The following is a 25,434-nucleotide window of genomic DNA, read 5'->3' as shown; positions in this document are numbered from 1 at the left end:
GGCACTAGAGGGGGCACCAGAGGTACCAGGCTTAATTCCTCAGGTTGGGAGGTGGTGCTCTGCATCACAGGGTCAGGAAAGGTCGACCGCTCTTTGGAAAAGAGTGTTCTCCTTGGCTCGCTGGCTCTCGGGGACTGGGTCGCCTGCTGTCCCAGAGGCTGTCCTTCCTTCCTCTCTACTGTCTGCCACTCTGCCTCGCCAGATGTGGCTGCGGGATGCTGGACTCCACAGCCTCTACAACTATGAGTCAAAATAAACCTCTCTTTCTCAGGAGCTCTGTGAAAGCGGCAGAAAACAGACCAAGACAAATACACTAACACAAAACCACAATTTTCCCCAATGCCAAATTTAACAAAAAAGTGCAAAGAAAACACGTCACAGCGAAAAAGTAACCATACATACAACACACAGAGAGTAACTACAGATGACAACAGGGTAGACAGCAACTTTAAAGTTACACCACTAAGTGTGCACGGCCCTAACAGACACTCTCAGTCCGGCTCGCAAAGCTACTTGGCTCTGCTGTCTACAGGACAAAGCCCAGAAAGGCCAGGGAAGGAGGAGCCAATAGGAGCAGGGAGAACTCAAGCCAAAAGCACAAGACACAACAAAGAGAGCACTTTTTTTTTTTTGGTACTGGGGATCGAACTCAGGACCTTGCGCTTATGAGGCAGGCGTGGTGCCGCTGAGCTACACCCCCGGCCCAAGAGCAAAGCCACGGCTCACCAAGCTGGTCAGGAGTGTGCTCCAAACGCTACAGACCCACCTTCATGCGGCAGAGGCACAAGAGACGCAAGAAACACAGCAGCTTGCGGATCAGGCAGTGAGGCAGCCACAAGGGCACAGAGGACCTAGGCCGGGTACCTGACAAACATATGCCGGCACGCCTCGCCTGCACACGGCTCACTGCAGGCACACACACCAGGTGCCAGTGTGGATCTCAAGGTCAGCCAGAGGCCATGTGTTTAGTGGTGGCACCTGAGGAGGTACGGGGATGCGCCCTTCAGAGACAGTGGGAGCCTGGCCCTTCCCTTGTCTGTGCCTCCCACCTGTCGCGAGGTGTCACGACGCGCTGCCTCTCGCCGCAGATTGGCACTGGGGCAAGAGACATGGACTGAAACCCCCACCTGTAAGCCCAAATCCATTCCTCTCTGTAAGTCAATTACCTTAGGTATGTTTTACCATGGTGAGTCACAAAGAGAGCAACAGTAAATTTAATGAAGCCGAAATGTTATAAACAACAGTCTGAGCACAGTGCACAGAACCAGAAACTACCAAAAAGGCTCTCCCCTCAGGGCACCCAAAAGTTGCCCATTACACTGTTGGGCAGAAGGGGAAACTTACGTGGAAATTAAAGAATTTCTTTAATAGAAAACAACAACAACAACAACACTAATGGAAAAATTACCTGTAAGACTACTGATACACTTAAAGCAATAATCAGAGCTAAAACACTTTTTCTAATAAAAATGAGGAAATGAAAACAAACTAAATTGCTAAATCAAAAAGTTAGGAAAACAGAGCTGGGGATGTAGCTCAATGGTGCCGCTGCCTGCCTCACAAGCTCAAGGTCCTGAGTTCGATCCCTGGTACCAAAACAAAACAAAATAAAATAACAAAAAAAAAAAAAAAAAAAGAAAGAAAAAGAGAAAAAGGAAGACAAAAGAAGTGATGGAGAGAATAAAGATAAAAGCAGTGCCGGGGATTTAGCTCAGTGGTTTCACCGTCTGCTGCACAAGTGCAAGGACCCGAGTTCGAGCCCCCAGTACAAAAAAACCCACAAAAGATAAAAGCAGAATTTAGTGAGGTATAGGGAAAAAAGTAAAACATTAATAAAGCTCCTGATTTTAAAAAAACTAACAATGGCCAGGGATCTAGCTCAGTGGTCTCGCCACCTGCTGCACAAGCGCAAGGACCCATGTTAGATCCCTGGTACCAAAAATAAATAAAGAAATAAAAACTAACAAAGCAGAAAAATCACTTAGTCAAAATAGGAAGAAATCGTGAATACACAAAATAAGAAAAGACAAGGAGAAATAACCACTGAAAAGAAACTTAAAATAAATGAGTCTACTTTGCAGATATCTATGGATATAAATTTGAAAATTCAGTTGCAAAGGACAATTTACTATGGAAAGGTAGTTTTCCAAAATTAACCTCATTATATATAGAAATATTAAAGCATGAGGAAAGAGTGAATGCTGTTAAGGAACTAGCTCACTAAAGCACAGGTCCAAACCAGCTGCACAGGTCTGATAAAATTCTATAAACTTCCAAGTCTAGGTAGTCCCAACACAGCATGAGTTGTTCCAGAATACGGAAAATGAAAAACAAACCAAAAAACCTTCCTAATTCTTTTTATGAAGCAAGTAGAAGATCAATGTAAAAATATTACAACGTAAATAAAGTCAACAGCAAACAGAACCAAAAACCAAAGAATATAATTTACCATAATCAAGTGAGCTCCATTCTAGGAATCCAAGCCTGTCTTTGTGTTAGGTAACTGAGTGATATAATGCACCATATAAATAAGCCTGAGGAGAAAAACTGTAACTATCTTCACCAATGCTAGAAAAACCTTTGCTAAAACCCAATACCCATTCCTCATAAATACACTCAGGAAATGTTTCCTAAAATAATCCTTAGCACTAGGGTCAGCCTCTCTCGAGGAGAAAACACTAGAGACATTCTGCATCATGAGGACATGAGGAAGCTAGGGAAAACATTCAGAGGCATGGAAACTGGAAGGGCTCTCTCTGTTTGCAGGTATATGATATACCTGGAAATATCCAGAATCTCAACAGTAAGACACAAACAAAAGAATACGTTAAGTAGAAGAGATACAGTTAGTGCACAGAAATCAATATCTTTCATATTCACCACAAATAACCAGTTAGGCAGCACTATCCAATAGAAACACCATCATCTCATTCACATATATAATTTAATATTTTTTAGTGGCCATATTTATAAAAATTATGAACAGGTAAAATTAACTTTAGTAATTATGTAATAAGACATATATAAAGTATTACAATATGCAATTAATATAAAATTAGTACTTTTTTTTTTTTTGGTACCAGGGATCAAACTCAGGACCTTGTGGGCCGGAGATTTAGCTCAGTGACTCTGGCTCCTGCCTCGCAGGCACAAGGTCCTGCATTCGATCCCAGGTACCAAAAATAAAACAACTCAGGACCTTGTGCTTCTGAGGCAGGCACAGTGCCACTGAGCTAAATTCCTGGCCCTAATTAATATAAAATTACATTGAGAGATTTCATTCTTTTTTATACTAGGCTTTTAAAGTCCAGTGTGCAGCTCATACTTCTGCCTCCCAGTCTGGACATGCCACACTTAGAGTGCTCAACACTGACAGGTGACTAGTCTCTGTATGTTGGACTGTGCAGTTAGGCACACAATGGTAGAGAATACTCTATTTAAGCTAAAAACAAAGGTGACTACTTAGGAATAAACACAGTAAGAAATGTGAAAAATCAATGGGAGAAAATTTAAAATGTTTCTAAAAGACCCCAAAGCAGACTTGAACAAATGGACAAACATTCTCTATTTTTTTGGGGGGGATACTGGGGATCGAAGTCAGGACCTTGTGCTTGAAAGGCAGGCGGTGGAACCACTGAGCTAAATCCCCAGCCCAGTGTTTTATTATTTTGAGACAGGGTTGCACTAAGTTACTGAGGTACCCAGACTGGACTCAAACTTGTGATTTTCTTGCCTCAGGCTTCCAGTGCTAGGATTACAGGGCTGTGGCACCATCTCTGGCTTTTTTTTTTCCTTCTGTGCTCTTGGTACTGGGACTGAACCAAGGAGGTGCTGAACTACATCCTCAGCCATTTAAATTGTTTTTGTTTTGAGACAGGGTCTCACTATGTAGCTCAGGCTGGCTTCAAATTCACAATGCTCCTGCCTTACCCTCCCCTAGTGCTGAGATTTTCAGGCATGTGCCACTGTGCTCAACTGAACTTAAAATAACTAGTACTGAGACAACTATTTAACCATTTGGAAAATGGTGCTGTTCTGCCGCTCTGCTCCCCTACCTCCATGAACGAAGCAGTTCTCCTCTGCCATGCCCTTCTGCCACAGTATTCTCGCCTTGTAGCCAGCTGACCATGGACTGACCCAAAATCACGAGCTAAATTGAACCATCCTCCTTTAAGCCATTTCTGCTGGGTGTTGTGTCCAGCAACAGGCAAGCTGATGAATACACACAACACTATGGTAGTAGATGGGCTAGATTACCTCAAAGGCATCGTTTATAATGTATATATTAAGACCCACTAATTAGCAAAGGGGAAATGTCAACTTGATTGTGGAGCATCTGGGCAGACACCATTGCAACTCAGCATCACAGTGATGGGAAAGACAGTACAGGTGGTCCTCTGTGGCCACCAGTTTCCTATTTGTGTATCCAACCAACCATAGATTTTTTTTTTTTAATTTTTCATCTTTGGGTTGTTTTTGTTTTGTTTTGTTTTGAGGCAGGGTCTAGTCTCCCTTTGCAGCCCAGGGTGGCCTCAAACTCGAGGTGATCCTCCTGCCTCAGCCTCCTGAGTACTGGGATTACAGGCATACGCCACCACATCTGGCCATAGATTTTAAATATTCAGAAAAAAAACCTGTATACTCTTTACAGCTTTCTGACAAGTCTAAAATTATTTAAAAATAACAGAATATATTCCGCCACCTGCTTTGCAAGCGCAAGGTCCTGAGTTTGATCCCCGGTACCAAAAAAACCCCAAAATATAGGGCCGGGGATTTAGCTCAGTGGTCCTGCCAACTGCCTTGAAAGCGCAAGGTCCTGAGTTCAATTCCCAATACCAAAAAACAAGCCCCCCCCCAAAAAAACCCCAAAATAACAAAAACCAAGATATAAACAGCCATGACTAAATGTCTCTTGATGTTAATCAAACATGTCACGATGAGCACACCGCTAGGGATAAGTAGTACCCCAGTACAGTAGAGGGGTGTTACAGACAGCCATGCCACCATGACTCACACAAAACGCTCACAGCCAGAAGCCTGAAAGACCCCTCTGCTCTGTATTTACCAATTGAACTGCTGGCTCGGTCTCCTTTCTTCTTCTTGCTTTTCTTGCTCTTGCCCTTCGGCTGAGGAGAGTCAGCCAGTACCAGCCGGCCATTCTGCAGATGCTGGTTGGGGGAGAGGGGCTCAGGAAGCGCTGGGGTTGACTTTTCCTCCTTGATGTGGTTCAGTTGCTTTTTGTTATTGTTGTTACTATTGGCTTTTCTCTCCTCTCTTTTCTGCTCTGTGAGGGAAGCGAGTTCAACCACCTTAGTTTTTGGTTCCATCTGGGCCCGTGGCTTAGGCTGCCCCTCTAGCACTCTGGGGGACTCTGTGGTCTTCCTTGCTGGTTCGTTGTTGCTCTTAGTGGTCTTTAGCTTCTGTTTGCCATTTCCCTCTTTATGGTGATGCATTATGTCGAAGAGAAAAGCAAGTGGCTCGTGCTGCTTCCCGTTGACCTCCTTGGGGAGGAGAAGTTTGGAGTCCCTGGTGTCCACAACAGAATCTACAGTGTCCTCATTGGTTCCCAGCCCTGCCCTCGGCTCTGAGTGGTTCATGTGTCTGGAAGGGGAGCGAGATGAGGTTTCTGGTTCTCCAGTTGGCTCTACTGAGCCATTGTGGATGTTTTCAGAGTTAGGGACAGACTCTGTCACTGCCTGAAAATTCCTGGCCAGCATGTCCAACTTGGGACAGTCTTTGCTTGGCCTCTCTTTCTTCTTCTTTTTCACAGTTCTTAGCTTCTGCAGCTCCTGAAGCCGCTGAAATTCCTCCTTGAAACGCTGCTCCTCATCTTCCTCTTCCTCATCCTCATCCTCCTGTCGCTGTTGCTCCTCCTGGAGATGCAGGTGCTCCCGAGCCCTGGCCTCGGCTTCTAAGCGTGCCTTCTCCTCCAGCTGCCAAGACAAAAAGAGAAGGTGGCTTAAGACCAAGGCAAAAATTCTAGGGATTGAGTCATACAGAAAACTAAGGTAATTTAAAAAGTGAATCATATGACTGAATACCAGCTTTGAAGGGGGGCAATAATAAGTCAAAACTTAACACATACCTACCTCTCATTATGTCACCCTAAGGAATTCATTCATCTAGATTTTATCTACCTACCAAGGAATATGCTTACTTTACTGGGTGATAGGCTAACATAAAATGTTTGTTTGTTTTTTTTTGGTACCGGGGATTGAACTCAGGACTTTCCACTTGCAAAGCAGGCGCTGGAACCACTGAGCTAAATCCCTGGCCCAGGGAATTGTTTTTGACTGGCCTGGTGGGTGACCTAACTGAAGCTACACATGGACCCCACGGCAGCAGAGCTGCTGTGGCCGCACTTATCTGGATCAACAGGCCATGTGCAAAATGTGGCCAAAAAACTAGAACTCCTTCCCACCCTGTCAGACAAACAAAAGTCCCCATGTATTTTCACTAGTGTGACAGCGCAAATGGCTTTCAGAAATATTTAACATTACATAGCAAATAAGACATCACTTCCTCTTTGTGATACACCTGGACAAGAAATTACTTTCATTCCAAGTGAAGATTGCTTTTTACCATAGGTGATACATAACAGAAAGTATTCCTTCTGCTTAGCACAAAAAAAGCCATTAAGAGTGAGGAGCAGCCAGGCATGGTGATGTGTATCTGTAATCCCAGCACTCAAGAGGCTGAGGCAGAAGGATTGACATTTTGAGGTCAGCTTGGGCTACACAGTGAGTTTTGTGGGCAGTCCAGGTCACACAGTCATACAGAGACCCTGTGTACACACACACACACACACACACACACACACACGCGCGGCTCCTTTCATCACTGAACTCCAAAAAAGCTAGTGCTTGCAAGAAACTTTGACAAAAACACTTCCTAGGGCCGGGGTTCCGCCGCCTGCATTGAAAGCGCAAGATCTCGAGTTCAATCCCCGGTACCAAACCAAACCAAACCAAACCAAACCAAACCAAAAAAGAAAACAATAAAAAAACACTGCCTGAAAAAAAAAAGGTCCTGGGCTGGCGATTTAGCTCAGTGGTACCAGTGCCTGCAAGGTCCTTTCCAAATTTAAATTCTCTGCCCGTGATTTAGCTCAGTGGTTCTGCCACCTGCCTTGAAAGCACAAGGACCCGAGTTTGATCCCCGGTACCAAACAAAACAAAACCAAATTTAAATTCTCATTATGTGTGTGTTATTATATATTTTACCACATGTACATATATATATGGGGGGGGCAGAGACACACTGACAGCCATAAAGACAGACAGACTGAGCGTTTTGCTAAGCTGCCCAGGCTGGCTTCAAACTTGTGATCTTCCTACCTCCACATCCCGAGTAGCTGGGACTACAGGTGTGTGCTACCCAACTATCTTTTACATTATTATTATTATTATTTTTGGGGGGGGGGTACCAGGTATGGAACTCAGGACCTTATGCTTGCTTGCAAGGCAGGCGAGGCACCACTGAGCTAAATTCCTGGCCCTCTTTTACATTGTTTTTAAGAGACAACTCTATTTGTCTTTAGAAAAACTTAAATAAAAAATTATGGCTAAAACTTAACAATGAGGGCCGGGGATTTAGCTCAGGGGTTCCGGCGCCTGCCTCGCAAGCACAAGGTCCTGAGTTTGATCCCCGGTACAAAAAAACCCCACAACAACTTAACAATGACATGTTGTTTTTGGCAGTGACTACAGGGCCTTGTGCATGCTAGGCAAGCAGTCTACCACTGAGCTACATCCCAACCCCTACAATGACAAGTTATAAAAAATTTTTTGACAATTCAAATAAAAATTATTTAAAACCCTTGCTCTGCATGATACAGAGAAGGCTTCTCCTGAGGGTCATGGTCTGTCTGTTGTCCACCATGGGATGCAGTGCTGTGCCCAAGGGTCAGCTGACTGTGCGTGCACCCACACAGGCTGGCCAGGGTCCTCTCCGTGATGACTCTGTGCGCTGACCTGCATGCTGCTATGAGTGCCTCATCGTTGCTAGGCCACAAGTGAAAAGGTCCAGTGCCCTAGACTGCAGCAGGTTGCCTCCCAGGCACACTCATGAGTGAGGCCATCCCAGGCCAGAGCCCACGGGTAGACTACGCCTGCAGGTCAGCTGCCACAGCCCAGGATCTGAGGGGCATCCTGAGAAATGGGCTGGGCAGAGCAGCAAGAGAAGTGAGTCAAGGAGAGTGAGTGCTGAGCCTAGCCTAGGGCACTAGCTTCCTAAAAACAAGGCTGCTCAAGTTCATGTCACACACTGGCCCACATCTGAAATGCCCAGTGGGTCAAAAACAATAGGAGCATGGGTGGTGCCTGCTCAGCCTGTGTCCACAAGGCTCTTCTGGGCCCTGGTCTCATGCAATATCAAAGGCACTTCTGCACCCAGGGGGCCAGTCTTATTCTATCCCGGGGGCCCCTCACAACAACCTCCTTGGGAAAGAAGTTGTTCACAGACAGAGCTACAGAGGCTCTGCCACTCCACAACTGCCAGTACAGGTCCTAAAAGTGTCCTGGAAATTCAAACAAAGTGAGGTTTTTAACCAGCTTCCAGTTCAGGCCACCAGTCAGCCAAGGTAGCAAGATACCATGCTTCCCCAGTCCCACCTCCCATGAGCTCCTTGCCACTACACCCCTCAAAGCCGCTGCTTACCTTTCTCTGCTTGTGCCTGGCTCGCTTGGCCGCACGCGTGCTGCTCACTGGCTTGGTCTCTGAGCTGTTTATAAACTGTAACAAATCCTCTACCCTTCGATGGTCAACGACACTTTCCCGTTCTGAGATCTGATCCATTTTTTTAGGTTGCTCTTCTTTCCTCTTGGTCAGCCGTAAACGAAGTTTCTCCCTCATTTCTGCATAATTTCTACTTGTTGGTGCAGCTGGAGGCTAAGAGAAATAAGAATACAACTAAACTATGTTATAAATTTGAATGTAACAAATTATGGAATATCTCTCTAAAAATAACCTGTTATTTAAAGAAATTACTTGTTATACATGCTCACTGTGAAAAGTAATATGAAAAATGAATGGCAGAAAACCTATCGCTGTGCTAACTGAAAGTTGTATTTTGGCACCTACCTCTCAGGTTTTATGATTTTATGAAAATCTGGTAAAATGTATACAAATGAATTTTTTTTTTTTTTTTGGTACTGGGGATCGAGCTTAGGACCTTGCGCTTGCAAGGCAGGTGGCGGAACCACTGAGCTAAATCCCTGGCCACAAATGAATTTTTTAAACTGAAAAGATGCAATTACATATACTGTTTAACCTATTTTTAAGCAGTATGCAGAAGCCTGTCTGTAGTCTTTCCCTCCATCTATAAGCTTGCTTTTCAGTGCTCCACTGCCCTCAGTCCTGCCCAGTCTTTCCCTTCTTTCCTTGTTTATTTGTTTTGTTTTTTGTGACCAGATCTCACTATGTAGCCCAGGCTGGTCTTCAACTCACCCTGCCTCACCTTCCTGACTGCTGGGACTACAGGCCTGCACCACCATGCTTGGCTTGCTGTTACACTGCTTATTATTAAAACCATGTTGACCTGGGGATTTAGCTCAGTGGTTCTGGCGCCTGCCTAGCAAGCGCAAGGTCCCGAGTTCGATCCCCGGCACAAAAAAAAAAAAAAAAAAAAGTGAACATTAAAACCATGTGCACACCTCAGGAAATGGAGACAGATCTAAAGCAGGAAATAAAAGCCTAGCATGCCCTGATTTTTCACTAACCATGTGTTATGGTGCTGACTAGACATCCCCCCAAAGCTGCATGTGGTCATAGGTGGGGCTTCCGGTGGTGGCTGGATCTAGGCGTGTGATGCTGGGATTGAGGGTGCCCCACCCTGGTGTGTGAGGAGCCTGGACCGTGTATGAGGGACGGAAGGAGGGCTGCTATCACACTGTTTGTCTTTTGATGCCTCCTGCCTGCTCTGCGATGCCCCTCTGCCACCCGGCCCTGGGACCAGACAATTACGGACCGAAACCTTTACAAACTGTTGAGCCAAAATAAGCCTTTCCTCCTTTAACTTTGGGTGTTGGGTATTTTGTCTCAGCAAGGAGAAAAGTAACTAAAACACCATCCCTTAGGGTGATGTTCGTTTGCTGAAATATAATCATTGCTGTGGAAAGATGTGAAGCAGCAGATGTACCAACATCCTTTGTATTTGGCCAGCAAGAGGACTCAATGTCCAGACAGCACTGCTCTCAGCAGCCACACAGTACCACATGGGATACACATGCCACAGTGAACAATCTCTCCCTGCTGCGTACTTAGTAAGCTCCCCTACTTCATCAACTATTTAAAAAACCACAAACAAATATGAAAATGCAGCGATAAAAACTTCTTTCTTTATTTTTCTGGTACCAGGGATCGAACCCGGGACCTTGTGCTTGCCAGGCAGGTGGTGGAACCACTGAGCTTAATCTCCAGCCCAATCTTCTTTATTTAAGCACAAGCTGGATGCATAATCGCTGCTTCTGACTGAATCCTGACTCTGTTCTGTGACAGCAGCTTCCCAAGCAGTGCGCGTGCCCCGACACTGGGCTCTGGAGCCTGCAGGCTGCGCACTTACCCCTCCATGCCCGAAGAACTCGCAGTAGCAGCAGTCGCAGTACTTGCCCTCCTTCTGGTTGGTGGAGGTCGAGGTGCTGGAGCTGTGGTCGGAGCAGCTGTCCTCGTCGGCACTCTCATCCCCATCATCCTGCTGCGGGTCGTACACGCCGTTCTCGCAGCGGTGCCCTTCGCAGTCAGGGTCACTACAAAGCCACACACAGCTTGTCAGCAGTGGCTTGCCGTGGGGGCTCAGGCCCCATAGTGCTCCTGACCGACCACTGTTCTGTCCACATCTCGGACAGCAGCAAGTAGCGCCAGGTCCACAGTCAGCAAGGGTGGCTGGCGCATGCACGCAGCGGTCACGCTGGCACTCAGAAAGCGTCACTGAGCAGGCACACAGACTCCCCATGTCTTATCTGAGTGCACTGCCTGTTCCCTGTCACCATGACTTCTGTACTGGGGAGGAGGGAGGACAGCTTCACATGGGCAAGTTCAAAGGTAACAGGAATGGCATGCCTATAATCCCAGCACTTAGCAGGCTGAGGCAGGAAAACTGCTACAAGGCCAGTCGGGGCTACAAAGTGAGTGCAAGGACAGCCTGAACTTATAAACCTGTTGAGAGTTGTTCTTGCTTCACTACACACAATTTATTCATTTTCTTCTGATTCTACCCAGTGCAGAACAAATACAACTTGAAAATAAACGAGGCGAACCCTGACGCTGCCAATGGTCAGAAGTAGTCTTGAGGGCCAGGGATCTAGCTCAGTGGTTCTGGCGCCTGCCTCACAAGCGCAAGGTCCTGAGTTCGATCCCTGGTACCAAAAAAAAAAAAGGTAGTCTTGAGCCCCAGGGCTGAGGCTGCCAGGCCGCTGCTCTTTCCTGGGCAGAACTAGCAGAGGCCTCGAAGGCCCCGTGCTGCTGGCCCGCCCTCCCCTGGGACTGGGCAGCTCACCTGCAGACGCTGGGCGGGGCGCTGACGGAGCCATCCGTGTTGGCGGCTGGCGCCACAGGGGCAGGACAGAAGCTCTTGCGTGTGTCTGCAAAGCCGGGAGCTGTGGTGGCGGTTTTGGGGAATGTTGGGGCTGCGAGATTTGCAAGGTGAGGCGTGGAGGCTGGGGAGAGCGCAGTGGGCGAGAGGGCAGGGAGCGGGGCTAGGCCCGTGGGGCTGTTCCTGGGAGCGGTGGGCGCAGAGTGCCTATGGTCCTCCTTGCTGATGCCGTGGAAGACGTCACCTGTGTAGATACAAGCGACACTGCCAATGGCTGAGGAAGACACAAACTTTCCGTTCCTTCAACTACATTTTCCCCAACGTTTTGTTTTGAAAAGGTTCAGACCTAGAGAAAGTCTGAAGCACTAATATCCATCCTTCACAAATTCATCACAGTTTAATGTTTTGGCCTGACACCTGGAGAAGCTGAGCCTGCCCTGAGCCCAACTCTGCTGGTGAGAACCAGGGCGGCCAACATGCACAGCTTCACGGCTCCCACCAATCCAGCCTCTTCTCTCCTTTCATTTTTTTTTTTTATCCTGGTACCGGGAATCAAACTTAGGACCTTGTGCTTGCCAGGTAGGTGTGGCACTGCTGAGCTACATCCCCAGCCCTTTTTTCTCTTTTTATAAGAGGGACAATTTTTAAGAGGCCCATTGCCCACCAATCTGGATTTATCTTGTTTCATTGGATTCAGGTGAACCATTCTGGGTTCGAGTGCAGCACAGGTGAGTCTCATCCTTCCTCACCATGTGATGCCAACAGGAAGCACCCAGCATCCTTTGTGTGGCGCTGTGGAGCCCGGAGCTGCCGGCTCCCCTCCCTCCTGGCCAGTCCTGTGGTGCAGCCTTTGGACAGTGGAAATGTCGTGCTCCCCGCCTCAATGGTTTTCCACCCCCTCTCCTTGCTTTTTGTGATGTTGGGGTCAGACCCCAGGGACTGTCAAATGTGAGGCGCGCGCTCACCACTGAGCTAGGGTGACACTGCCGGGCCAAAGCCCCGACTGCTGGCTGCACAGTGGTGCCGTCTGCCTCTGTGCTCAGCACACTGAGCAGTGGTGTGGTCTGGGAAGACGGCCCCTCACCGCGGAGGCGGCTGAGCACCCCTGGATTTCCGACTCTGAGCACCAGGATCTGTCACATGAACACTGGCCCCGGTGAGCTGGTCTGGGACTCTTCTATTCTGTCTGATGTTCCATGGGCCCCAGCTCTGGCTGGTGAGGCCCCCAGCCAGCTCCCCATCCCTCGGCATCACCCTGGCTGACTGCTTCCTGGCTTTCAGGCCCCTGTTAGTAAACAAACCAACGTGACCACAGGGTGGGGGGCAAGGCGGCCTCTGGCTCAGGGTTTTCCTAAAGGAGTTCCCAAGGGACCCACCATGTGCTGAGAAAGCAACAAGCTCTTGGTGCCTCAGAACGGTGAGTACACAGATGGGAGGCAAGATTCAGCCCTACCAAGCCCAGGGCCCGTGGTGTGTGTGACAGCGAAGCTCTGGTCAGAAGCCACAGCCTCGCTGTCTGTGCAGGAGCGCTTGCAGGCGCTGACTACCTGGGAGGCCCTGGCTGGACGCGGTGACAGCAGTGATACACAGATGACGGAAAGGAAGCAAGCCCAGTGGGTCCTGGGATCCAGGCTAGGGGGCCTTACCTATCGAAGGAGGTCTCTTGGACGATACTTTGAACTGGCTGTTGCTTGACTGCACTGTGGTGGCTGTGCAGGATACGGAGGATGTGGCGGAGGAGGTGGCCATGACAACTTTGTTTGCTTCCATAAAAGCATCTTGGAAATTGTACAAACATTTCTTTTTTGCAGCATTTTTTTTCTCTTTATTATCCGAAGCTGCAGATGCTTCACAGCTTTGTGGAGGTGGAAGGGCTTCAGGTCTTGTTTCTGAGAGTGCTGGCCCTAATATATCACTCCCTTTGGGGAAGAATGGGAAAATTAGGGCTTCTAAGACAAGCAGCACCTAGTGAAACCTGCAGGGTATGCTAAGGACTGAACGTGGGGCTGCTACTGAGTCAGGACTACTCTGGGATGATGCTAGGCAGCCAGTCTTTATTCTAAGAGGGGAAATTTATTGAGCATCTACTATGTGCCAATCCCTGTGCTAGGTGCTTTACAAAGTTATTTAATATCTCAAAACTGCTTTCTGAATTTGGTACTGTTACTCCCATCCTAAAGATGAAGAAACTGAGGCTCAGAGAGGCTAAGCAACTTGCCCAAGGTCACACAGCTAGAAATCCTTTCCAAGCATAGATCAGGATGTCAAGTCTAGCTTCTGTTCTGAGCGCATTTGAGGGACACAGCGGGGGGCTGCCAGCAGCTCAAGCCACAGGAAGACAGAGAGGAGGTATAGGTACCAGCCCTCCTCAGGAGCTCCTGGCCCTGTGGTGGAAGTTACAGCTGAGCCTCAGCAGCTGAGGCAGCTGGGGAGGAAGCAGCTTGTTAGAGGGGAGAGATCCCACTTGGGTCGATACAGAAACCAGAGAAAGGAAGGGAGTCGCTGCACTCAAGTAAACTGTGGCACTGGCTCCTGGCTCGCACTCTGGGTAGAGGTTTGGCCATCACCAGAGGCCAGGAACTAAAAGCTGGGCATGGGCCCTGGACAGCAGACCCACAGGGCGTGGACCGCACCAGCGCAGCTCACCGTGCTGATCGGGAGCCAGAGCCAGAGCCACAGCCCTGCTCTGTGCCATCAGTGCAGTGGGCCCTGCAGGGCTGATGTGAAAGGGTGCAGTGGGGGACAGGTGGAGGGGGGCTCCCGCTGGAGACGGAGGGCCGGGCAGCAGCTGCACTGCTGCATTTGGGATCCCATGGGAGACTATAGCAAAGATGGCAATCTACTTGGCTCAGATAATTTTAAAATCTTAAGAAAGTTTTAACAAATTCCTTACCAGAAATTGTATCTGGCAAGAAAGTGCCAGGATTCCAGTTCTTATCATTCATCACTTCTGATCCCCAAAGACTTATAAATTTAGAACTATTCCACTCTGGAGTATTCCCAAAACAGCTCGGATAAATATGGTCTTGAAGAGATGCATTGAATACCTGATGCTTATTTGTGTGATTCTGAACAGGTGCTGGCGGTAAAGCCTACAAAAAAAAATTTTCTAATCACATATCAAAATTAATATTCCGCTTACCTAAGTAGTTCAACTATAAACAGATCAACTGTGACTGCAGCCTTGTGGGATGTGCCCCCCAGAAGCTGGTGCCCATGGGGGAGGACACCTCGCAAAACACTGTGTGGTTTATTTGTAAGACCAGACATGTAGGTCAATCTGCAACCAGCGATGGATTTCAGAAGCAATGGATGCCTTTGGACAACTCAGTAGGCTCTAACACCCCCATCCAGCGACATTCCAAATGTGACTCGTGTGCCTATGGCTTCTCCTCGTCTGACACTGTGATAATCACTGCTAGCAAGTCCACTGAGAATCGCTGATGAAAATGGTCCACCCTTCCACTGCCCTCACAACTGGGCACCCAGCCGTACAGCGTGAACTAGTGGAATTCCATGGGGCCTTGCAAGCTGGTCTGGGCCCTGGAGGAGGCCTGTGTGGAAGGCACCAAGGCAAGGTGATGAGGGTCGGCAGGAGGCCAGCAGCACACACATTTAACAAGTGCTGCCACACCTGGTGTTCCTGAGCCTTTCCTGCCATATACTGCACCCAGGCCCAGCCTCGGCAGCTGCGGCCCTTACCGCCACACTGCTTGGCAGCCTGCATGTGGGCTTCCGCCAATTCCTGACCTCACAGCAGCCATGTGGTCTCTACTGAGGGCCACTCCCCTGCTCAGGAGGATCCAGGTGACTTCCTGCTGCTTCTAAGATAAATCCAACACCCTTACCATGCCTGCATGAGACCTGGGGAACTGGGCTGGCCTCCCTCTGCCTTGGACACACAGGCCTCCCCTCCCTTGGTCTTTGAGCCCTCAAGTGCCTCTCCATCTTGACCTGCTTGTCTGTGTCCATGTTCTGAGTGTCTTTATTGGGGCCTTCACTCCACCCACTCACACTCACCCGCAGGCCGTAGCCCAGATGTCACATTCCCAGAGTAGCTGCCACCACCACTTCGGCTCCCACAACCTAAGCCTCGCACCCAGGACCAAGGCAAGCCCCACTAAGCCCACTGGGACCCCCGATCTTCCCTCCTCACTGGCCACACTTAAATGCAAAGCTTCTGCAGCCTACTGGTTAATGGCTGGCTCCCCCAAACCACAGATGCTCTGCAAGGGGATGGGATGTCTAGCTCTTGGCCCTGCTAATCATTCCTGGTCAATGCTGGGCACAGTCTTCCCCTGAAAGGATTTAGGCAATGCCGAACAGGTGAATGCCCAGTAGGGGCCTTGCCCTGGAGAAGCTATAGGTTTGGTGTTGGTAGGCTCCCTGGTGATCCTGTTGCCTAGGATGAAGAATGAGCAGGGAACCCTAGAAGTGGGGAATTACCAAGTGCAGGGGATGGCTCAAGAGAATCCCAGGGCGCTGCACAGGGCAGACAAAGGAAGGGAAGGGAAGGGGCAGAGTCTAGGGATGGTCCATGTACACGATGACAGCATCACACCAAACAGGCTTTGGGATAGTGAGGCCGTGGTCACTTTAGAGGTAACTGTGTGACTTCTGAGTGGGCATGGGAGCTGTGAGGGATCTTAGGCAGCAGGGGAGATGACCTGGTCAGATTGTTATCAGAAAGACCCATCTGTGACGATACGGTAGATGAACAGAATGGGGAGGAAGACTGAAGGAGTCAGTCAGGGGATGAGAAAGGAGGAAGTGATGGTAAAGCCGGGAGTCGCTGAGGAAATGAGGAGTCCTGAAGTTGTCAGGCAGAGCGCCAACTGAACATCAAGCTCAGGGACTACAAAGGGCATGGTCAGTGACAGAGCTGATTTGAACTTGAGTCCCGCCTCTCAGCCTCCCTCTGACTAGCTGTGTGACCTTAGGCAAATCACTCACTCTTTTTGTGCTTTAGTTTTCTCATCTGTAACCTAGAAATACCTACCTCCAGGGTTCTGCTAAGATTTAGCACCTGCCTGGCCTGCAGGCAGCGAGTGCAAAGGTGGAGAACTATCCTTTCCTAAGACTATGGTCTCTGGACACAAACCAACAGACTGACTAATCCTCCCAGCAGAGGAAGTGGGCAGTAACTGGCCCCAGGCCCCTGGCAATGCTCAGTGCATCCCCTGATCTTCAGGGCCTTGGGGCAGTGGGGAGGGCAGGGCTGGAGCAGAATTCGCAGAACTTAGCAGTGGGAACAGACAGACCCCTCAGAATGACAAGGCCTGAACTAGCTGTTCTGGCAGGGGAGCCCCAGGGAGCAAGAGCAAAGAAAGCCATTTCAGCAGACACTAGGTTCTACACAGTGGTGGAAAGCTACGCATTGCTTTGCTGAGAGTAACTGATGAAAAGTCTTGGAGGCCTTTTGCTCAGTGTAAGCAGGCCTACTTTCCTGCACTCTTGCTCTGGAGAAGTGGCCCATCTCACTGGCCCAGCAGGTAAGACCTGGGTGGCAGAAGTGACTTAAGCACTTCCCAAGTCTCTCCTCATACATCGCTGTGCACTGTCCAAGTTCACCTCTAGAAAGGCGGTCTGGCCATATGGACTCCATCACTCTCAGGTCTAGCGAGCTCTTGCTTTGTCTTCAAAACCCTATTCCAGTCTCCTATTCTGCAAAGCCATCCCGAGGCTTCATAGTCTCCCTCTCCAGGGCTACTTCTCTGTCTGCATTTTTGTCTCCTTTTTAGATTGCAAACTCTTTGAAAACATGGGCCAGAATTAACTGATTTTGTTTTTCCTAGAACATAGCACAAGGCCTGGCACATACTGGGTGTTCAATAAATGTTTGTTTAAAGGAATAAGGTAACACTTCCGAAGCCCACCTACTCCAAAAGGAGACCCAGTTGTAGAGACTGAAGGCAAAGGAGCGGGAGTCAATAACAAAACAAGTTGTGTTGTGTTCACTTGGTAAAGATGCCTACCAAGCTCAGCAGCTTGAGGGTTTCCTTCAGAATAAAACATCACCTGTCAACTAGACTGTTTCAGGCCATGCCTCCCTAGGTGCCCCAGTGAGTCCACCATACAGTCAGTCTCTCAGAAGGTGGATGACAGACTGAACGAGAACACTTATCTCCCTGTTCACACAAATCCACAAATCTTCAATCACTCACAATTCAGAACTGCTTTCCACTTACAGATAAAAGTAATTCACAGATGAACATTTCTCCTCTATGTGAAAGCCTCGACACAGATGTCAACACCAATGCTCTGCTCTCCAAGTGGCTTCAGCCCAACCTTCCCACCAACATTACCCGATAACAGGCTGTACACCAGGGGCATTTGAGTGCAAAAGATGATGGGCAAAGATGGGATGGGGGGGACAGATAAAATCGATCCACATATCCCAGGGAAGAAGACAGTTCAGATGAGTGGCTCTATTCTGTATTTCTGCCTGATGCTTTTCAGTGTTCCTCTCAGAAGCAGTAAGTAAACAGGCAAAGGACCACCTTGCTAGTTCTCAGGCTGGAAGAGCTGGATTCTATCTCTAAAATAAAGTACAGATCAAGGACTGAATGATCTCCAAGTCACAATCTATTTAAGTTCCAGTTTTCCTCACAGCAGCACCCCCCATTCTAACCCAAGCATACAGCTGCACCATGTTTTACTATTTCTGTTATGGCTCGTATCTAGATGTCCCTCTAAAGCCTCATGCGGTCATAGGTAGGGAGTTTTGGAGCTGGCTGGATAAGGGTGTGTGAATGTGAATGTGGATTAAGGGTGTGATACTGGGATTAAGTATAATAATACTTAAATGGACAATAGAAGCCCTACCCTGGGTATGGGTGGCACCAATCAATAGGCTTGTGGCCTGGATGGAATATAAAGAGACAGAAGAAGGCAGGCTGCTGTTGCATTGGGTACTTCTGTTGCTGCTTGCTGCCTTCTGCCTATCCTGCCATGGACTGTTTGTCTTCTGCGATGACCCCCTGCCAGGCTGCCCTGCCTTAGAGTTAGCCGACTATGGACTGAAACCTCTACAAACTGTGAGCTAAACAAACCTTTCCTCCCTTAACTTGTGGGTATTGGATATTTTGTCCCCGAAACGAAAAAAAACTAATTAAGACAATTTCCAACACATCTGCAGTGGCTGTGCATAAGTCTCAGGGTAACTGACAGATGCACATCCCAGACCATGGAGTTAAGAAGGGATTGAGACTGCTTGGCCCAGAGCTGAATGGGGACCACTCGCCACACCACTCTAAGGCTACACCAATGCACTGAACTCACTGAACCTTCTGAATTTTCCCCATACTCCCAGTGAACAATTCAAGACATCTTTCCACTTTGTACTGGACCATGTCTTTCTTAGTATGGCAACTGTGTTTAGTACACAGTAGTAACAGGTGGCGAAAGACACGAGGAAGGAGGCTACCTGAGGGCACACATGACATGTCAGAGACTGAGTGATGTGGGGACTTGCCCCATGGGAGGCAGCAGAGTTGGCCTCTCAAGAAAAGGACCAGTACCACAGTGGTGCCTGGCACCAGCAGACAAAACTCCCCTCCTAAGGAGGCCCTCACCAGGGCCTGGGGGACTGCAAAGTAAGCTGCATAGATGTGACCTCATAAGGAAAAACTACCCCAGATCAAAAAAGGAGCATACTTGAGTGATGTCAGCAGGAACAACAACCTCCCCCCGCCACACACACACACTACAAGATGAAATAAAAAATATCAAGGAGGGCTGGGTGTGTAGCTCTGTGGTAGCATGCTTGCCTACATTCATGAGGCCCTGGGATCAATTCCTAGTACTGGAAAAAATTCTTTTAAAAATCAAGGAACAGAGGAATATAAAAAGTTGCTGGGCAGATTTGAAAAAGTAAATTAAAACTTAGAGTAAGAATTGCAGTTGTGGCCAAGGTTTTAGCTCAGTGGTACTGTGCCTGCCTGGCAAGCACAAGGTCCTGAGTTTGATTCCTGGTACCAAAAAAAAAAAGAATTACAGTTGTAATTACAGTTCTGAAACTGTGACCCAAAATGAACTTCTCCTTTAAATTGTGGATGTCAGGTATTTTGTCTCAGTGACAAAGAGACTAAGACACACAACTACTAATGCTATAGAAATAAAAAAGGTTATGAGAGCTATGAACACTATGAACAACTGTATGCCAACACATGGGATAATGCAGAGAAAAATCCCTAGAAAAACAACGCCAAACAAGACCAAATCATGAAGAAACAGAAAGATCTAAATAGAACTACACTGTGTAGTTAGTAAGGAGATTAACTCAGTCATCAAAAACCACCCCAGACCTGGTAGTTTCTTGAGTGAATTCTGTCAAACATTTAAAGAACAGTCCTTATCCAACTTTCCCCCAAACTGAAGCCAGAGAAAGAAATTATAACAAAATTGCAGACTAATGCAAACCCTGATTCTGACGGGAACTCAGAAGACCAGAATGCTGACAGGTGTATGGACAGGGAAGACTACGCTCAGGGCTTCAGATGTTAGGTTAGGCTCTACTGAGCGCTGGACTGGAGGCCAGGTGTGTTACATTCTGGCAAAGAATTTGTCTAATTTTGCCAATGCCCTAAGGCTTTGTAGGAGGCCAAGTTTAAAGGTAATGCTGGAGCTGATAAGTATAAACTCTGGGCCAGGGATTTGGCTCAGTGGTGCTGCCACCTGCCTCACAAGCGCAAGGTCCAGCATTTGATCCCCAGTACCAAAAAAAAAAAAAAGCATAAATTCCTTGGAGACTTTGATAAAACAACACCAGGGCACTCTACTCACTCATCACCATTTTGTATTTTTCCTGCAACTACTTTGAACTTTTAAATAACTTACATCTCAACATATAAATTAAATGTATTGTTGGTATAAAGATACCTGAAAATAAAATTAGTGTTCAAGCTGTTTCAATTTCAAGAAAATTAACTTTTTCCTTTCTTCCTTCCTTTTCCTGTACTGCGAACTGAACCTAGGGCCTTCACACTGACCTACATCCTTAGTCCTTTTTTTGTTTTATTTTGTGATAGGGTCTCGTTCAGTTACTAAGTTGCCTGGGTTGGCTTCAAACTTGTAATCTTCCTGCCTCAGTATCCCAAGTAGCTGCAATTCCAGGTGCGTAACACCATGCCTGATGTAAGACAATTAATTTTTCATAGTACTCATCCTAAACATTTTTGTACTATATATTTATACAGAATGGCCAAAGTACGAATTACAAGAATTATTAAAACTACCATGACATGAAGTCTTAAAGGCTACAACCAGGCTTTTTCCAGCACAGAAATTCTCTAACGCCCTAATGCTGCAGGAAGAGACAGAGAAGCAGGAGAGAGCCTCAGTGGTCACAGTTGCCCCCATCCTCAGCACCTGCCCTCTCCCTCAAGACTACGCTGGGAATAGCACACAAGTAGCCTCTCGGCACGTGTATGACGTCTCATGTATATGAAGCCATCTGTGCCGTCCTAACCCAGCTCAGCTCTGTCTGGACAGAGGTTCCCCAGCTCCTGGGGCTGCCACATACAGTGTATTTAGGCTCAGACACAGCCACTGCATTCAAGCAGTTTATATCAATTCACAAACTCACTTTGCAAGATCTGGTAATAAGCTTTTCATTTTCATATCAGGCACAAGTGGTCTTTTGCTGACTACAACTTATTTTTTCAAAAAAAAGGGCCTCCAACAAATGTATTTGAAACGGATCAGTGCATAATCTTGACATTAATAGCAAAGTGGTTGAAATAAGGCTTCATTGTCCTAAGTTTCTACATGATCTAACACATGTGGCTTAACGTCTATATCTGCTTTCTTTTTTTCCTTTTTTTGGGTGATGGGGATTGAACCCAGGACTTTCATACTGAGCTACATCCCTAGCCTTTTTTATTTTTTTTAATTTTAAGGCAGGGTCTCACTGAGTTTCTAAATTGTCCAGGCTGTGCTTGAGCTCTCGATCCTCTTGCCTCAGCCTCCCAGAGTGCTGGGATTCATGAATGTGTGTCACTATAACTGGCTTGTATTTGCTTTTCTACATGTGACTCTTTCACGTTGACCTATGGCATTAAAGGCTAACTAATGTCAAAGGGAAAGATATTAGGATGGTTCTGAAAATGTTTTTCTTTTCCTTTTACCCTATACAAACCTCCTGTAACTTCCCAAGAAACAGACAAAGTCAAGGAAAAGAATCATTTTTTAACTAAAGTCCCAATAAACTTTGGGAAGAATCAACTTCATTACTTTCCTTGAAGATTTTCAGGAACTAATTCTTGAATAGCTTCCATCAGCAAAAATATAAGAGAACGCTCTATAATCTTTTCTCAGGACTAGGCCAGAGCTTTGTTCAGGTAAGAACTGGGGGTGGACAGCTCCCTAGGCTTACACACTCTCTCAGAGGAAAACTGGCCACAAAGACCACAAAAACTGCCTGTGACTGTATGACCGAAGATACTCTTTGAAAACTGCTCCATGAATAAAGACTCACTGAATATTCAAACTGACCAATATTTAACCTAACGTCTGAGCATGGATTTAGGTACAGCAGTTGTGCAGCATTGTGACAGAACATGCCAGCTTGTTCTCGTCTTCTCTAAGCCTGTGGTCCCATCCTCCTACCTTTACTGCTTCTTGGCAAACACACAAGGAGCCTCCCCAGGACCCCCAACCCCACCTCAAGCAAGGATCGAGAAGAGGCTCTTGCCAGGACATGTGCTCCATCTCTTCCAGTCAAGGACCCCTGCTTCCAGTCGTATGTTAATGTGGGGGAAACTCTACCTTTGATTGATTAGGCTAGCCTGGAACCAGAATAAAAGGCATACAAAAAGACAGAAAACAATCAGAATTATGCTGAATCAACAACGGTACATCTAAAACAGGCAAAGAAAGCTATCCAAAGTACAAAGAACAAACCCAATCTAAAAATTCCATTGCCAAGTCTAAGATAATAAACATATGCCAGGGTTTTCTGAGAAGAGATGCTGACAAACCAACATCTCCTAGCGCTTCACTGTGTTTCCTGAAGGGGCTCTGCGCACAGCTGGGTTCTGGGGTCCCTCCTGTCTGCCGTCCACTCCCCTCCAGCACCTCAGGGCAGGATGGCTTCTACAGCTGGGCACTTCAGGCTCCTCTTTAGGCTTGTGTATTTCTACAAGGCCTTCCTTTTCATCCTGAGGACACATAATGATTTAGACCCTACAGAGGCCACACAACAGTGATTTTCCCCGTCGGAGCCAGGCCCCAGAATGCCACAAATAGGCAAATGGACTTGCGTGAAGGAGCATTTGGCATGATAGCAACATCGCCTGAAAATTCTCTTTGTCCTAGGTAATTCTGAATGAAGAAATCACGAACTTCAATGACTGATTTTTGCAACTGTGAAGGTTCAAAATTACAAGCACTTGAGAGACTGGAGTAAAGGCAAACATTTGTAGCCTTCCTATTCAGAGCACATTCTGTCCTGTGTGAGTTGCCAATGCACCCATCTGTCTGGCTAAACACGCACCTATGGCAGCTCAGCGACAGGTGGGCTTTCAGGCCCTTTCGGCCAGCTTACCTTACTGTGTGTGAAGGGGGGCGCTGTGTATAAGGTGGGGTGGATGAGAGGGCGAGGCAGGTGTGGGACAGTGTGCAGGGGCACGTGGCCATGGATGTGGGGGTACAGGTGCAGTGCAGGATGTGTGGGCTTCTCTGGGCTCAGGAACTGGTGACCAGGAGGAAGGGCTCCAGCCGTCATTGCCGATGCTGTCAGCCCAGAGGCTTCTTGTTTACAAACATGACACTCACAAGTGTTTGGAGCTTGTTCAGCCTAAAAGGAAAAAAAAAAGCACTCTTTAATGTGAAAGTAAGATGGGTGTGAGTTCAGTTAAAGTCTGTTGCACTTTGAAAAGCAGTTAGGAGGGAAAGACAAGGGTATGAATGGTGCTGCTGGGATCTTCCCAAAAGAATTAAAAGAATTACACCACAGCAATATATGCACAACCATGTTTATAGCGGCACAGTTTGTAAATAGCTAAAGTTTGGAAACAGCCCAAGTGCCCATCAACTGGAGACTGGATAAAGAAGATGTGGGTTTTTGTTATTAAATGGAGTACTACTCAGCCATAAAGAACAAGAAACTAGACATTTATAGCTAAATGGATGCACACTGAGGCCATACTCTTAAGTGAAAAAACCAGGACACACACGTATAAATACTGAATAGTTTCTCTAGTGTGAGAAACTGAAAGTGTAAATAAGGACTAAAATGATTTCAAAGAATAATAGACAATTTGAAATAGGAAGAAAAAGTCTAAAGGGGTAGGGGATGTGGGAGGGGAAGGGGGAAGGAAAGAATGGAAAGGAAAAATTATAAGAAAAGGAGAAACTGGAAACAAAGTCTTTGTAAATAGGGAAGGGTGGACAAAGAATGGGGAAAAAATAACCAAGATACATCATGTACAGGTACAAATACCCAGTGATAAATGTAAACATACTGTATACCTAAAATGTACCAATAAAAGAATTTAAGGAAAAAAAAAGATAGGAATGGTGCTCATCCCAGGGCCCTCCCTGTAGGGTGCAGAGGCATTGGAGAGATTGGGGTCAGCTGGGGTTATAGCCACTGATCTGAGTCCCTGGGCAAACTGAGGGGACAAGGGGCCAGGGAAAGACAACAGAGTGGCGAGGTGGAGCTGGAACCAAGCAAAACAACACCACCGAGTGGCTCTGCTCTCCTCTGCCTTGCTGGGCTTGAGCTGCTCAACCCATGCTGGACAGATCTCCACACGGCTGCTGGGAATGGAGGGGAGAGGCTAGTAGTTCCACTTCTTCCAAGCAAATGTTTAAAACTGACACAACTGCTGAAGGCAGCCATTTGGAGGCTCAAGAATTCAGCCAAAGCAGAACACTCTAAGTTGGCCAGAAGCTCAGAGAAGAGCAGGAGTCTGGCCTCCTTGCCCTAGGTCCTCCTTCTCCCACTCCAGTTTGTGGGCAGTGGCACAGCAGCACCAAGCAGAGCAGATGCGTGGTGCAGAGGTGTCCTCAGGATCGGTGGACCCAGAGAGCAGTGGCAGGGAAGCCTCAGCTCTGCTGCCAGCTTGAGGCTGGGCTCCTGCTTGGGGCGATGAGCAGATGAAACAGGGAGACCAAGAAATGAGAGCAGAGGAGGATCCTTCAGCTGCCCACAGCTCGTTGGTTGACCGGGAGACCATGGTGACAGAGGACAGCATCTCCAAAGCTGATGGAGAGCAGTTGGGAGCCTGGGCAGTGATGGCGGCACTCGGCAGGGCACCTGGGGCTAGGGCTGCATGGCCAACCGCTGCCCATTACCAGCTGACGTGCTGAGGTCAGATGAACAGAATGAAGTCTAGGCTTAGACCCTCATATTTACAATGCATTGGTTTTCAACAAGCGGCCAATGCAATTCAATGGGCAAAGAACAGTTTCTGACAAACAGTATTGGACAACTCGATATCCACCTATGTAAAAATAAGAAGTTAGACTGTAACCCCATACCAGAAACAAATACTGAGTCAAACGGACCCTTGCACCTAAGCACTGCTCTTACCCAGACAATATACAGTGCTTGTGTTAGTGCGTTAAAACATTTGTCATTGTGTTTTTCTTGCACTTTATTTGCATAAAATATTGTAACCATGGCTCCAAAGAAAGTCAGTGATACCAGCAGTAAAGCTAAAAGGAAAACTGAGAACTACAATAGGGTTAAGGAAAGAAGCAACTGCAAACTTTGTTAAATTCCTGGAAAAATGAATTTATAAGTGTAATTCTGGGGCCTCAGAACCAATTATTTGGATTTCCATTATTTCTTATGAGAAAAATATGTTTAGTTCTTGAACTTTTCAGTATTCTGAACACTAATTTGGAACAAACTGAGTTGGATAATGAGGTATCACTGTATATCAAAAGCATAATTC

General features: G+C 47.2%; 1 protein-coding gene across 6 annotated transcripts in view; it reads right to left on the bottom strand.

Annotated features, from left to right (window-relative positions):
* Fam193a (family with sequence similarity 193 member A) overlaps positions 1 to 25,434 on the bottom strand; it is a 138,211-nt gene that overhangs the window by 10,896 nt on the left and 101,881 nt on the right. For all 6 annotated transcript variants that reach the window (XM_021260392.2, XM_013073071.3, XM_021260391.2 and 3 more), the window contains 7 exons: positions 23,076 to 23,327; positions 14,424 to 14,622; positions 13,177 to 13,449; positions 11,495 to 11,774; positions 10,562 to 10,745; positions 8,659 to 8,889; positions 5,066 to 5,933 (listed from right to left, as the gene is read on the bottom strand). In XM_021260392.2, coding sequence (XP_021116051.2) covers positions 5,066 to 5,933; positions 8,659 to 8,889; positions 10,562 to 10,745; positions 11,495 to 11,774; positions 13,177 to 13,449; positions 14,424 to 14,622; positions 23,076 to 23,327 — 2,287 coding nt within the window. The remainder of the gene's footprint in view (positions 1 to 5,065; positions 5,934 to 8,658; positions 8,890 to 10,561; positions 10,746 to 11,494; positions 11,775 to 13,176; positions 13,450 to 14,423; positions 14,623 to 23,075; positions 23,328 to 25,434) is intronic.

Source organism: Heterocephalus glaber, unplaced genomic scaffold (assembly GCF_053883595.1).
Source record: "Heterocephalus glaber isolate CG9 unplaced genomic scaffold, H.glaber_assembly_v1.0 deba00001509, whole genome shotgun sequence".
In the NCBI taxonomy this organism is placed as follows: Eukaryota; Metazoa; Chordata; class Mammalia; order Rodentia; family Bathyergidae; genus Heterocephalus; species Heterocephalus glaber.
The sequence above is the reverse complement of the archived record's forward strand: the minus strand, read 5'-3'. Positions and strand labels throughout refer to the sequence as shown.